This window comes from Monodon monoceros, unplaced genomic scaffold (genome assembly GCF_005190385.1).
Source record: "Monodon monoceros isolate NGI ecotype Baffin Bay Population unplaced genomic scaffold, NGI_Narwhal_1 Super_Scaffold_21, whole genome shotgun sequence".
NCBI classification, from domain to species: Eukaryota; Metazoa; Chordata; class Mammalia; order Artiodactyla; family Monodontidae; genus Monodon; species Monodon monoceros.
The window spans coordinates 145,373,445-145,385,581 of NW_021703778.1; the positions used below are offsets into that span (position 1 = coordinate 145,373,445).

General features: G+C 54.9%; 1 protein-coding gene across 4 annotated transcripts in view; it reads left to right on the forward strand.

The window, feature by feature from the left end:
- The first annotated feature begins 1,730 nt into the window (after positions 1–1,730).
- The window catches only part of PAPLN (papilin, proteoglycan like sulfated glycoprotein), a 35,798-nt gene continuing 25,391 nt past the window's right edge, over positions 1,731–12,137 (forward strand). For all 4 annotated transcript variants that reach the window (XR_003795938.1, XM_029238161.1, XM_029238162.1 and 1 more), the window contains exons 1-6: positions 1,731–2,238; positions 3,337–3,401; positions 8,672–8,787; positions 9,701–9,761; positions 10,069–10,171; positions 11,667–11,797. Coding sequence is in view for 3 of the 4 variants with exons in the window: in XM_029238161.1 (XP_029093994.1) it covers positions 2,190–2,238; positions 3,337–3,401; positions 8,672–8,787; positions 9,701–9,761; positions 10,069–10,171; positions 11,667–11,797 (525 nt within the window). In the remaining variant the exon portion in view is untranslated. The remainder of the gene's footprint in view (positions 2,239–3,336; positions 3,402–8,671; positions 8,788–9,700; positions 9,762–10,068; positions 10,172–11,666; positions 11,798–12,137) is intronic.

Genomic DNA, 12,137 nt, shown 5'->3' on the forward strand with positions numbered 1-12,137 from the left:
ACTCTCACTGTTGTGTCCTCTCCCGTTGCGGAGGCTCCGGACGCCCAGGCTCAGCGGCCATGGTTCACGGGCCCAGCCGCTCCACGGCACGTGGGATCTTCCCGGACCGGGGCACGAACCCATGTCCCCTGCATCGGCAGGTGGACTCTCAACCACTGCGCCACCAGGGAAGCCCAACATGCTTATGTTTTAATAAGCTTTTTGTCTGAGCATCTGTGATGGCCCAGGGAGATGAGTTGCAGGAGCTGGAGGTCTTAAGAGGGGGTGAGCTCCCCACTGGTGACTTTTCTCTGACCCTCAGGAGGCCAGGGGAGAAATGCCCAATAGCTGGGCTGGGAAACGGGCTGAAGACAGAAGAGGATGAGGGAAAGGGATCAACGTTGTGACCTCCCCACCTCCGAGTGCCCCAGGGCCAGTGCTATTTTTCTGGGGATAGGTGATTTCCAGTTCCAAAACAGAGATGGCAGACAAGGAGTGCCTTGGTTGAGAAAAAGAAGGACAGCTAGGAAAGGAAATTAAATGTATCGCATTTATTGAGCTCCTACCTTGATCCCAACTAGTGCTTTGAACTCACATGACAGGGATGCATGCTTTACCCTCAGGGACCTCACAGCTGAATTAGGGAGACTCAGATCCCTGCTGTGTGATGCACCATAGAACTACAGCAGACAGAGATGGAGACTGAGGGAGCAAGGGGCCACCAACTTAGCCTGGGGTGGCATGGGGAGGGTTCTAGAGAAGATGATGTTTGGCGGATCTTGAGGGGTGACTAGGAGTTTGCAAGGTTAAGAGGGGTTTTCCAGAGTGCATTCTAGGCAGCGGGAAATGGTGGCTGGGAGGTGGGAAACAGCAGATTGTGTGTGGAGAAACTCAGTTGTGGCCGAAGCATAGAATTCAGGGGTAGAGGACAAGCAGACGGCTGGACACAAGGCTGTGTTGTATGTAAGGTGGGCATGGAGGAAGGATGGCACAGAACCGGAAGACTTGGGTACAGAGGAAATGGGACTGGTGCCAGCCCCAAAAGCGAAGGGCAAGCCAAGCCTTGGCATATACCCAAAGGGATGGAGGCCCTGGGCATCGCAGGTCACCGGGGATGGGTGTCAGCAGAGCTGGACGGGGGGAGATGGGCGGGGAGGAAGCCAGCCAGCGGCGGGGAGAGAAAGTCCAACCTCCTCAGGCGTTCCGGGCGGCCTGGCAGACCTCCCAGACTTGGGCTGGGGCGGGCACCCACAGAGCGGGCTCCGGGAGACAGGTAGGAGAAGGATGGACAGGACCCCGGGGGCGGGGGCGGTTCGCCCCTGGGCGGCTGCAGGAATTTGCCCCGCCCGGCTCTCGGGAAGAGCGGCGTGGGAGGAATTGGGGGCTCCGGGAGGAGACCCCGCCTCCCACTCTCCGCTGAGGCGGGCGCGGCGCCGGGTCCCCGCTCCGCGTCGCGCGCCCTCGGGCGGGGGTGGGGGAGGTCGTGGGCGCGCAGGAAACCCCGGGAGCCTCGAGGGCTGGGGCCGGGCGGACAGACGCAACCCAGGCGGCCCGCGCCAACCCTCCCGCCTCCTCTGCCCTCCCCCACGTCGGACGCCGTTCCGGCGCGGGTCTCCGGAGACCGAGCGCCCCCCTTCCCCGGTGCCGCTGCGGCTGTGGGCCTGGAGCGCCCGAGCCCGGGTCCCTGCGCCGCCGACCCGCGCCTCACGTCGCAAGCCGCCCCTCTCCGTCCCGGGGGCTGCACGGGGCCAGTTCCCCCCGCGGGGCGGGCGCGGGGGAGATCCTCGCGTGGGGACCGGGAAGGGCGCGAGGGGACCCTAGACGCCGGCCCCCGGCACAGCCCGCGCGGAGCCGCAGACCCGCTCGGCCGGAGTCCGCCGCTCCCAGTAGCAACTATAAATAAAGTTCTTTTCTTCTGTCCTTCCTGCCGTCTTTCCTTAAGCTAGGCTTATCCCCGCCCCCTGAAGGCAGTCTCTACTTTAGAGAAGCAGCATCTTTGCCGTTAGCCCGAGAACAAGGCTCCCCGGGCACCTCGGCTTCCCCTCCCGCGCGCGGTTCTTACACGAGAGGCCGCAGAGGCGAGGCTGGACCGCGGCGGTGCGAGCGGGAGGCAGCACGCCACCGCCCTCACCCCGCCAGCCGCGTGGACCTCCGGTTTGCAGAGAAAATGATGCCTACGTGAATCACAGTTGGTGCTAAATTAACGGAGCATGTGCATGGTTAAATGTGCCAGGTTATATTTGGCTGAACCTGGCTTAGGTATGCTCTATTTTGTTCTTCTAAACTGCAATCATTTAATGCTTAAGAAAATTAAAGAGAACAATGGTAGAATTTCAGATTTTAAAACTTAAGCATACAAGCCAGTACTTGTTTAATGTTTTGTACCGAAAGGGGCACGTTGTGTATGTCATTCTCCAGTACAGTGACATGTACACACTTGCACACCTACTGCACACATGCACGAGACTGCACTCAGACACTCTGTACCTGCTGCACTCGCACACATCATATGCGTGCACACAGGCATTTTGTACACACACACACTACGTTGCACACACGCACACCCCTTAGGGAACCTGCTTGTGGAGCTTCTCCAGTACAGAGAAATGCTGGCTTGGGTTTCAAGTGAGATACAATTAACATTTTTAAAGCATTTAAGTTGAGTTTTAAAAGTGCCTGCAGAGACTTTAAAAAACATTTTTATTAACGAGTTTTTAAACAAGCGCTGTAATGGCTTTTTAAAAAGAATCTCTTGCTGAATTAAAACAGTGAGTCTGATTGCTTTGATTCTGAACTCCCGGTCTTTTAACAAGGAAGTTTTTGGTTTTTTTTTTCTTTTGCCGTACGCGGGCCTCTCACTGTTGTGGCCTCTCCCGTTGCGGAGCACAAGCTCCGGACGCGCAGGCCCAGCGGCCATGGCTCACGGGCCCAGCCGCTCTGGGGCATGTGGGATTCTCCCGGACCTGGGCACGAACCCGCGTCTCCTGCATCGGCAGGCCGACTCTCAACCACTGTGCCACCAGGGAAGCCCTTGTCTTTGTTTTTAAGGAAGTATTTTTAATTGCCCTCTTTCCATCCCTCTGAAACCCTGAAAGAAGTTACTCTTGAACTTTTAGAAGCCAGTTATAGACGGGCCTTCCCTCCCTCACCGTGTGAGTGGCACGGCCGCTCCGCTGCGCCCCACGGCATCCCCACCAGTCCCTCTGCGGGTGTCCGGGTCACCTGTGGGCAGCCGGGAAGGAGGGACAGGCCACCCCCGCCGCGCCGGCCCAGGAGACCGCGGGGAGCGCGGGATTCGGGGTGGGTGGGGCGGCGCCTTGTCCCGCCCACGCGCTCCAGCCCTGGCCTCTCCCGCAGGCCAGGCCGAGATGCAGCTGCTAATGCTCGCGCTTCTGCTGCTGCCCCAGGCGCCCGGGTCCTCGGTGAGTTCGACCCTTCCCCTCCACCCTGCCCCGCCCCGCCCCGGGAGGACCCTGCTGGGGAGGCGGGGGCGAGGGCTTGGCCGCGGGCCGGAGCCCCCGACGGCTGGAGCACCCCCGGCAGTGGCGCCATCCCCAGGAGAGGGCCAATGTCGGCCATGGGGACGGTGGTGTGGGAGAAGGGAACCCTCGGCCCCAGCTCCTTCAAAGAGGGGTGGGACCTTGAAACTTCCCTCCTGGCTTTGAGGCACAGTTTGCAGAAATGGCAACGTCCCAGCGCCCTCCGCCTTCAGAAGGTGCTGGGGGACACTGCTAATGCTGGGAACGTCCTGTCCGGGTGGTATATCACGGTGGAAGGAAGAGGGGGTCAGTGCTGGCGCCAGACAAGATGCAGGGCTAGGTGGCCCATCCCACCAGATGTCTGCCACCTGCCTGGGACCAAATTCAGCTGCTCCTCAGTGGGGAGGTTTGGGGTGCCAGCCATTCCCCACTGCCTTTGGGGTTAGCATCTAGAGCAGGGCTGACCGATAGAACCTTCTGAGATGATGGAAATGTTCTGCATCTGTGCTGTCCAATAAGATAACCACTCAGTTCATCTGGTTACTGAGCACATGAAATGTGGCTAATGCAACTGAGGAACTGAATCTTATTTGATTTTGATTAATGTGAATTTAAATAGACTCATGTGGTTAGTGGCTACCGCATTAGCGCAAATTTAGAAAGTGGACACAGGAAGTCAACTGGTGATCACAGGAGTGGTTTCATTAGCCCGAAGGACAGGGCTCCCTGGAGAACATACCTGGGTTCTATGGAGGTACAGAGAATCTTCTAGACCACAGGACTGATCTTTGGGGAAGGGACTGTCTGCAGAGCAGGGCTTGGTCCTGGAGGCTGCTCCTGCCAAGTTTCTCCTGCGTTGACAGGATGGAGGGCACAGATTCTGTCCTGTCCCTGGAGAGCGCTGCGCAGGGGGAGACCCACAACCCTACCTAGCCCTCTGAGGCCAGCAGGAGGACCCCTGAGAAAGGACCCAAACTGTTTGCTGCCTTGAGGAGGGCAGGGGGAATGATGCCTCAGTGGAAATGTGAGTGGAGGATGAGAAGGGCTCCTCCGACCAGGGCCGAGAGGGGCAGGCAGGGATGGACGTCAGCAGTGGGCACTGCTCCAGAGCCCCACGGATTTAGCATGGGCCACAGTCAGAGCAGAGAGTGGGCTAAAGCCCCCTTGCTCATGTCCTCTCCACCACCTTCTGGCATCCCCGGGTCATCTTTGCCTCCCCATGGTCCTTGTTCCCTAAGTACTCGGCACAGGCTTTATCCTAGGGCCTGGCTGAAGCTCAGAGCTCAGGGTGGGGGTGGGGCATGGTGACAGTGTCAGGACACCAGGATGAAACTCAGAGCCACCTCCTAACAGCTGTGACCCTAAGCAAATCACCAGGTCTTAGATTCCTTTAATGGGGGGGGCAGGGGGATAATAACACCCACCCACAGGTTGCATGCAGGTGAAGTGAGTCAAGGTATCCATAGCAACCTGGGTCCTCTTAGGTGCTCTCTCCCTTAGAGACACCTGGATAGCTGGGGCTGAAAACTCTTCACACCCCCTGCACTGTCTGGGTGAGGGTGTGGCTCAGGCTGGTTCTAGCTGGGTGCAGCCCCCTGCCATGGCCCAGGCCGGTTCTAGCTGAGGCCGGGACTTCCTCACCCGACCCCCAGAACTCCATGGGGTCATTCTCAGCGCTGACAGGGGTCGGCCTGAGCAGAGTGAGTAGCTGCTTACGGAGGGCTAAAGCACCACGCCCCTTGCGCCCCCAGCCCCAGGCTGGTCGGGGGGGGAGGCTTCACAAGGGGGACTGCCAATCTCCTCGCCTCTGCCTCTGTTCCCACCCCCACCCTCACCCATGCACGTCGGGCAGCTGATCCCCTGGGAACAGTGCAGCAGGAAAGGGGGCTCCTGAGTTGCCCAGGTGGGGGTTGGAGGAGCTGGTGGGGTGCTGAGAGTGTCAGGGGGCAGGTGAGGACAGGCCCAGGGTGAGGGTGGACTGGAGCAGCTCATTCTGGCTTCACACCATCATGCGGCTCATGGTTTGGGTAATTATAGAGAAACAAGATGTGCCTGTGATGCTGCTGGCTGACTGCTTTCTTTTTGTCAGAGAAACTGAAGTACAGGACAGGGCCTGGCCCTAGGATGCCTGCTTCACGGGTGCTGGGCTCGGGGGCAAGGGGATGTTTGTAAGGCTTGGTACTTAAGGGGTCCTGTATTCAGGTGAGTCCTCCCCCACCCCATCCTGAAGGCCCAAGGTGGCTGGGTGGCAGGGGTGCCCCTTGTTGCCTTGCCCACGCCGGTAAGCCCAGCCCAGTCGCAGGGAAGGGTAGATTGGGGAGGCTCAGTCTCGTGCTTCAGGAGTGAGACTGACATCCAAACAGGACTTGGTCAGAGGTAATTAGTAGCCAGGCGGAGGCGGCAGGATGAGAAAGCAGCAGTTCTTGTGGGCCGCTTCCAGAATTCTTATTTTGTAGTGATGAGTCCGGAGTGGAGGTGCTTGTGGTCCCTGGAAAGTCACCCTCCAACCCCGACACTCAGTATCTTCCCCTTTAAAACGGGAACGGATCCAAGTAAATTTTAGTTTAAATTTCATAGAGAGAACACTTTTATATTCTGGTTCGCTGGTTTTTGGAGGCTTGGCAATTTTGGCCCAGTTAGAACTGAAGGGTAAATGATTTGAGGTGTGAAAGCTCAGACCTTTGGTCTGGCTGGCCCTTCCTTCTTGGTTTTGTACGTGGTTCATTGCATGTGTGAGTTGTTCTGATTCAGGGTTCTGGTTTTATTATAAAACAAGGAAAACCTGATGTTTGGCACCGAGGCGCTAGAACCTCCATCCTCACCCGGCGGGTGGCTCGCGACGGGAGGAAGAGTTTGCTTTTCCACGTTAGGACTTGAATTCTTCCTCTGGAAAGTGGCAGGGATTTCTTTCCCCTAGAGATTCTTATGTCGTGATGCCCTAAAATAAAGTCCCCTTCCAGCAAACGGGACATATTTCCAGTCCACCTTTTGCCTCCTAGCAAGAAATCAAATCCAACACTTCTCCGGCTCCTTAGGCCTCGGCTAGTGTCGGCGTTGGTTCTCCAGGTGAGGTCGGTGGGAACCTGGTGAAAGAGCAGAGGCCTTGAGTGGAGACAACCTGCTATTGTGTCCACCTGTTCCTACGTGCCTCCCTCTCTCTCTGCCTCTCTTTTCTCCATGCACTGGGGTCCGTCAGGTTGTTCTGAGGAGTGAAGGAGAGAATATGTGTGTAGCATGTGGGCTTCTGATGCCAGCTGCAGGGTGTCCGATCTTTCGGGTGGGAAACTATCTATTAGGATTATTTTCCTGTTACAGAGTCCCAAATAACAGTCCTTCCACAAGAAAGACTTGATCCCTCTTTCAAATAAACACCCAGAGGTCAGAAGTCTAGGGATGTTCTGTCTCACCACATCCTCCAGGCTCCAGATTCTTCTATCTTTGCTTCACTATGTGAAGCCTCCATTCCCAAATTACCTTATAGTTTAGAAGGCTGCTCCAACTCCAGCCATCACATCTGATTTCCAAATAGCAGGAAGGAATACAGGAGGAAGAAGAAAAAGGGCAAATGCACATGCAAGCTATCTCTTAGGGACACGTTATTTTATTGCGTTTGCAGATACTGCATTTTTTACCGATTGAGGGATTGTGGCAACTCTGTGTCGAGCAAGTCTGTCGGTGCCGTTTTTCCAACAGCATTTGCTCAGTTTGTGTCTCTGTGTCACATTTTGGTAATTCTCATAATATTTCAAATTTTTCATCATCATTATACTTGTTAGTTATCTATGATCAGTGATCTTTGTTACCGTTGCAAAAAGATTACGACTTTCTGAAAGTTCAGATGATGGTTAGCATTTTTTAGCAATAAAGTACTTTTTAAAAATAAATGATTTTATTTTATTTTTTTGGCTGTGTTGGGTCTTTGTTGCTGCGTGTGGGCTTTCTCTAGATGCGGCGAGCGGGGGCTACTCTTCATGGCGGTGCGCAGGCTTCTCATTGCGTTGGCTTCTCTTGTTGCGGATCATGGGCTCTAGGGGCACGGGCTTCATTTGTTGTGGCACGGGCTCAGTAGTTGTGGCTCTCGGGCTCTAGAGCGCAGGCTCAGTAGTTGTGGTGCACGGGCTTAGTTGCTCTGCGGCATGTGGAATCTTCCTGGACCAGGAATCGAACCCGTGTCCCCTGCACTGGCAGGCAGATTCTTAACCACTGCGCCACCAGGGAAGCCCCAAGTACTTTAAATTGAGGTGCATACATTTGTTTCTGTTTTTTCTTAGAATGCTTAATAGATTACAGTATAATGCAAACAGCTTTTATAGGCACTGGGAAATCCCCATATTTGTGTGATTTGCTTTTTCACCATATTTGTTCTATACCGGTGTTCTGGAACCAAACGTACAATATTTCTGAGGTATGCCTGTACTGGAGGCTGCTACCCAACACTTTTATGTACATCTCACTGACAAGAATTTAGTGATATAGCTGTGGTTAGCTGCAGGAAATCTGGGAAATGAATTTTGGGGTGGTGGCAGCCAGGTATCCAGCTAAGAGTCAAGGGTTCTCTTAATAGGAGAAGGGGAGGATGGATATTAGGAAAGTCCTGGGAGTCCCTGCCACAGATCGGCAGGAAGAAACCACAGCCCCCACTCCAACCACCCACGCACGCACGATTAGATTAAGTTCTTATTCTAATAGGCCAGAGCTACAAAAACATGGCGCTGCCCGTGGGCAACATTCCCCGCACAGGTGGAGCCCTGTCTGCCTGATGACACGCTGTTCTTCCTGCCCTTTTGTATCTCCCTCCTGGAAGCGCATGCCTTGCTGATCCGTGGGCTTCCATTCAAGGGAATGTTCGCAGACATCTTGATTCTCAAACCAGGCTCTTCCCAGCCAGGGGATATCACGGTCAGGGGAGAGATCTCTGCCCCCAGCTTGGCGGCTTGTCCACTGTACTTGGCAAGTAGGGGCGGCTGGTGGAGATGGCGTTGACGGATGAGAAGGCCGGCTCCCAGCTCCTTATGGTGACAGCTGGCCAGTTCCACAAATGAGTATGTCCGGGTGCCTGGCGGTGCTGCCGTCCTGAAGGCTTGGCTCTAGGAGACAAGATCTCAGGTTCTTTGCAGGGGAGGGGGTGTTTTGAGACAGGGGGCCCCGGGGGAGCCCTGAGCACCCTGTGGGGCTCCGAGTGCTGAGTCCCTCCTGAGTGTCTCCTCCCGCAGGCTCCCAGGGTGAGGCGGCAGAGTGACACCTGGAGCTCCTGGGGCAGCTGGAGCCCTTGCAGCCGGACCTGTGGAGGTGGCGTCAGCTTCCGGGAGCGCCCCTGCTACTCCCAGAGGTAGGAAGGCGGGAATGGGCCAGCTTGTAAAAAGAGGGCAGGCGTGAGGGAGCAGCTGGGTCTTGGGCTAGGTGTCCCGGGCCAGTGCCAGGCCACAGGGGCAGGACCTACGACGTAATGGATTTGTGCTGGGAGCAGCGTTAGTGGAGAATTTGAAATTGAGTCATTTCCACGTCCTTACACTCTGACTGCAACAACAACCTTATTTCAGGGGGCTGGAGCCATTCCTGCTTCATCCACCCCGAGTCTCTAGATCCTCATGCAGTGCCTGGCAGGTGCAGTGAATTCTTGTTGAATTAATGAATAATCTTCAACAGTTTAACCTGTGTGGTTTCTCTACTGTCAGCCTCTTTGTCAAGTATAGATGTTTTTCACTCTAAGTGACTTAGTAAGCACCTGCTCTGTGCTCTGCACCCTGATAGGTACTCTCGGGTACAAAAGAGGGGGTGGTGACACCCTGCCTGTCAGTGGGTTTACCTTTTCCCGAAAACTTTGCGTGAAGAGGGAGAGAGATAAGACATTGCTATAAGTGCCTTATCCTCATTTACTCCTTAAGTGGCAGAATAACCTTACCAAGTGGGTAAGTATTACATCTTATTGTGTCTCCAAGGGCAGAATTTGAGGCTTCTCTGGGAATTTGCTTTAAGAGGCAGAGTGGCCCCAAGTTAGACAAACTCCGGGGTAGTTAGACTTCTGGGTCTGGCTTCTCCCAGGTATAAACAGAGGGCTGATTAAACCTACCTAAAGGGATTTATGTGTGAGGCCGCACCCCTCCTCTCCTTGCCACCCCTCGGGCCCAGTGGTGCCCACCAGGTGGCGCCACCGAAGCTGGGGTCCTGGCGGGGGAGCCCCAGGAGGGGGCGGGGTATTGGGTCATGGGGGTTCGGGTCTTCCCAGCGCTCTCGCCCTGCAGGAGAGATGGGGGCTCCGGCTGCGTGGGCCCCTCCCGGAGCCACCGCTCTTGCCACCCCGAGGTAAGGTAAAGCCCCCGGGGGTGGGGGACAGCTTCCCGGACGCCCTGCTCGGCTGACATCCTAGCCCTCGGGGGCCCTCCTGTCGGTGCACAGCAACCCCTTCCTCACCCACCCTGAAATGATAGCTTCGCCCGGGCAGCCCAAGGCCCCTAGAGTGGGCGCACGGGAGCCCTGGGGACCCGACTCCACCTCCCCGAAGCTACAGCGGGGGTTGGGGGGACAGGACCCCACCTCCCCGGGGCTAACCGGGCGGCAGACCCCAGTGGTGGACCCACGAGCCCCTTCCCTTGTCCCCTTCGCCCCGCAGAGCTGTCCCGACGGGGCCCGCGACTTCAGGGCGGAGCAGTGCGCCGAGTTCGACGGCCAGGAGTTCCAGGGGCGGCGGTACAAGTGGCTGCCGTACTACGGCGGTAAGTGCGCGAGTCCCTCCGACTGCTGCCCCCGCCCCTGCGTTGCCCTATGCTGGGCCCCATCTTTGGGGGATCTCTTTGCTACACTGACTGCATTTCGCAGTTCTCATTACCATATTATAGACACGTTGTCAAATACATTTAAAGAAAAACCTCCAGTACCCCCAGCAGGGCACAACAGTGGTGGTCGTTTTGAGGTTTTTCCATCCTTTTCCCCTCCGTACATACATTTTCAAACAAAGCCTTGGCCAAGCCTCTGACTTTTTGAAACTTCTTCTGTTTGGCCTGCTCCGGAAGCATTCCTCCCGTGGCAGGAGGCATGGTGGGGGGCCGGGCAGGGGGTGGGGTGCGAGGTGGCGAGTGGAGTCTGTGCCCGAGTTTGGGCAAACTGCAGGCTGGGCTGCAGGGGGCTTGATGTGACAAGAGCTCGTTTACTCAGAGTCTCTGGGGCCGGAACCTGGCTCTGGGTAAATTTGAGGAAGATGTAGGTCATTAATTTTTAGAGCAATACAGTTCAAGAAAACAAACAAACAAAAAACACTAACATGTGTACTTAAAACATTTTAGATGAGTCAGAACATACCTTAGGATAATCCTTCTGAGTAGTAGTTTTCACTGCTCGCTGTGGATGACTCCTGGAAACTCTGTGGCACTCGGGATTCCAAATCAGTAAACAGAGCTGTGTGTGCTCTGGGGTGGAGAAGGGGTCTTGGCCAGATGGGGGGTGGCCCCAGTGGGGTGGTTTTGCATTCATTGCTCCTCCTGGATCCTAAGGTGAGGGTATGTTGAAAATAATTTAAATACATGTTATAGAAAAATTAGAACACAGAGGAAAGTTTAAAAAGGGTTGTTGAGGGATGCCTTCTTTGGGTGGAGGTGATTACAATCCTGTTAGCACTTCTGGGCTGTTTAAACAATGTGTATATAATATTTAGATAAATATAAAAATTGAAACAAGAAAAAACCTTAACCCTATCTCTTTCATAGGATCCTGGCTAGCATTTCATGCTAGCCCTTTTCACATTATTCTCTCTCTGTTTACATATTTGTAGTTATTACATAGTATCACTTTGCACTCTGTTATAAGCATCTTCCCACATTACTGTCTGGTCTTCATAATCATAGTTTTTAATAGCACAGTCAACATGCATAATATTCTAGTGATAGATAATAGAGTAGCTGATTGTTAAAACTTGGACTATTATAAATAATAAGGCTGGGATAGACCTCTTCAAATGTCTAGTTTTTTCCTTATTCTGGGATTTTTCTTCGACTTGATTCCCAGGGATTCCCAGAGATGCAGCGGTTTCGGGGAGAGCATCCCTTCTCCGTGGGTTGGAGGTGGGATTCTGAGCCACTGGGAGTATGTATGGCGCTGTGGGCCCCTCCCAGTCGTGGGCGCGCGTGCTTCTGGCTCCTGCCTACACTTCGCTGTTACTAGGACAGGCCTTGAACCTCGCTCAGCCTCTCAGCTTTCCCCTCTTGCTCGCTGCAGCCCCAAACAAATGTGAACTGAACTGCATTCCCAAGGGGGAGAGCTTCTACTACAAGCACAGGGAAGCCGTCATAGACGGGACACCCTGCGAGCCTGGCAAACGGGACATCTGCGTGGATGGCAGCTGCCGGGTGAGTTATGCCCCCACCCCCACCAGATGGCTTGGGGCCTGTTGCAGACGTCGCCCAGCCCCGCACCAGCAGGCCAGGGGCTCTCATGACTTTGACGTCTTCTCAAGACTAGCTTCTAAGGTGCCTTGCATCGCAGACGCCCTGTGACCCTCTTACCTTTGCCCTTTGAAAACTCTAGCCCCACAGTAAGAGGAACCCTCTGGGTGGCACTGTGAACGCTGAGGCTACCACCTCTTCCCAGTAATTTTGTTTCCACGCTGCTCTTCACAGCTGCTCACAATTATACTAAATGAACCTCTCTTCCATTATTTTTTTTAAATTAATTAATTTATTTATGGCT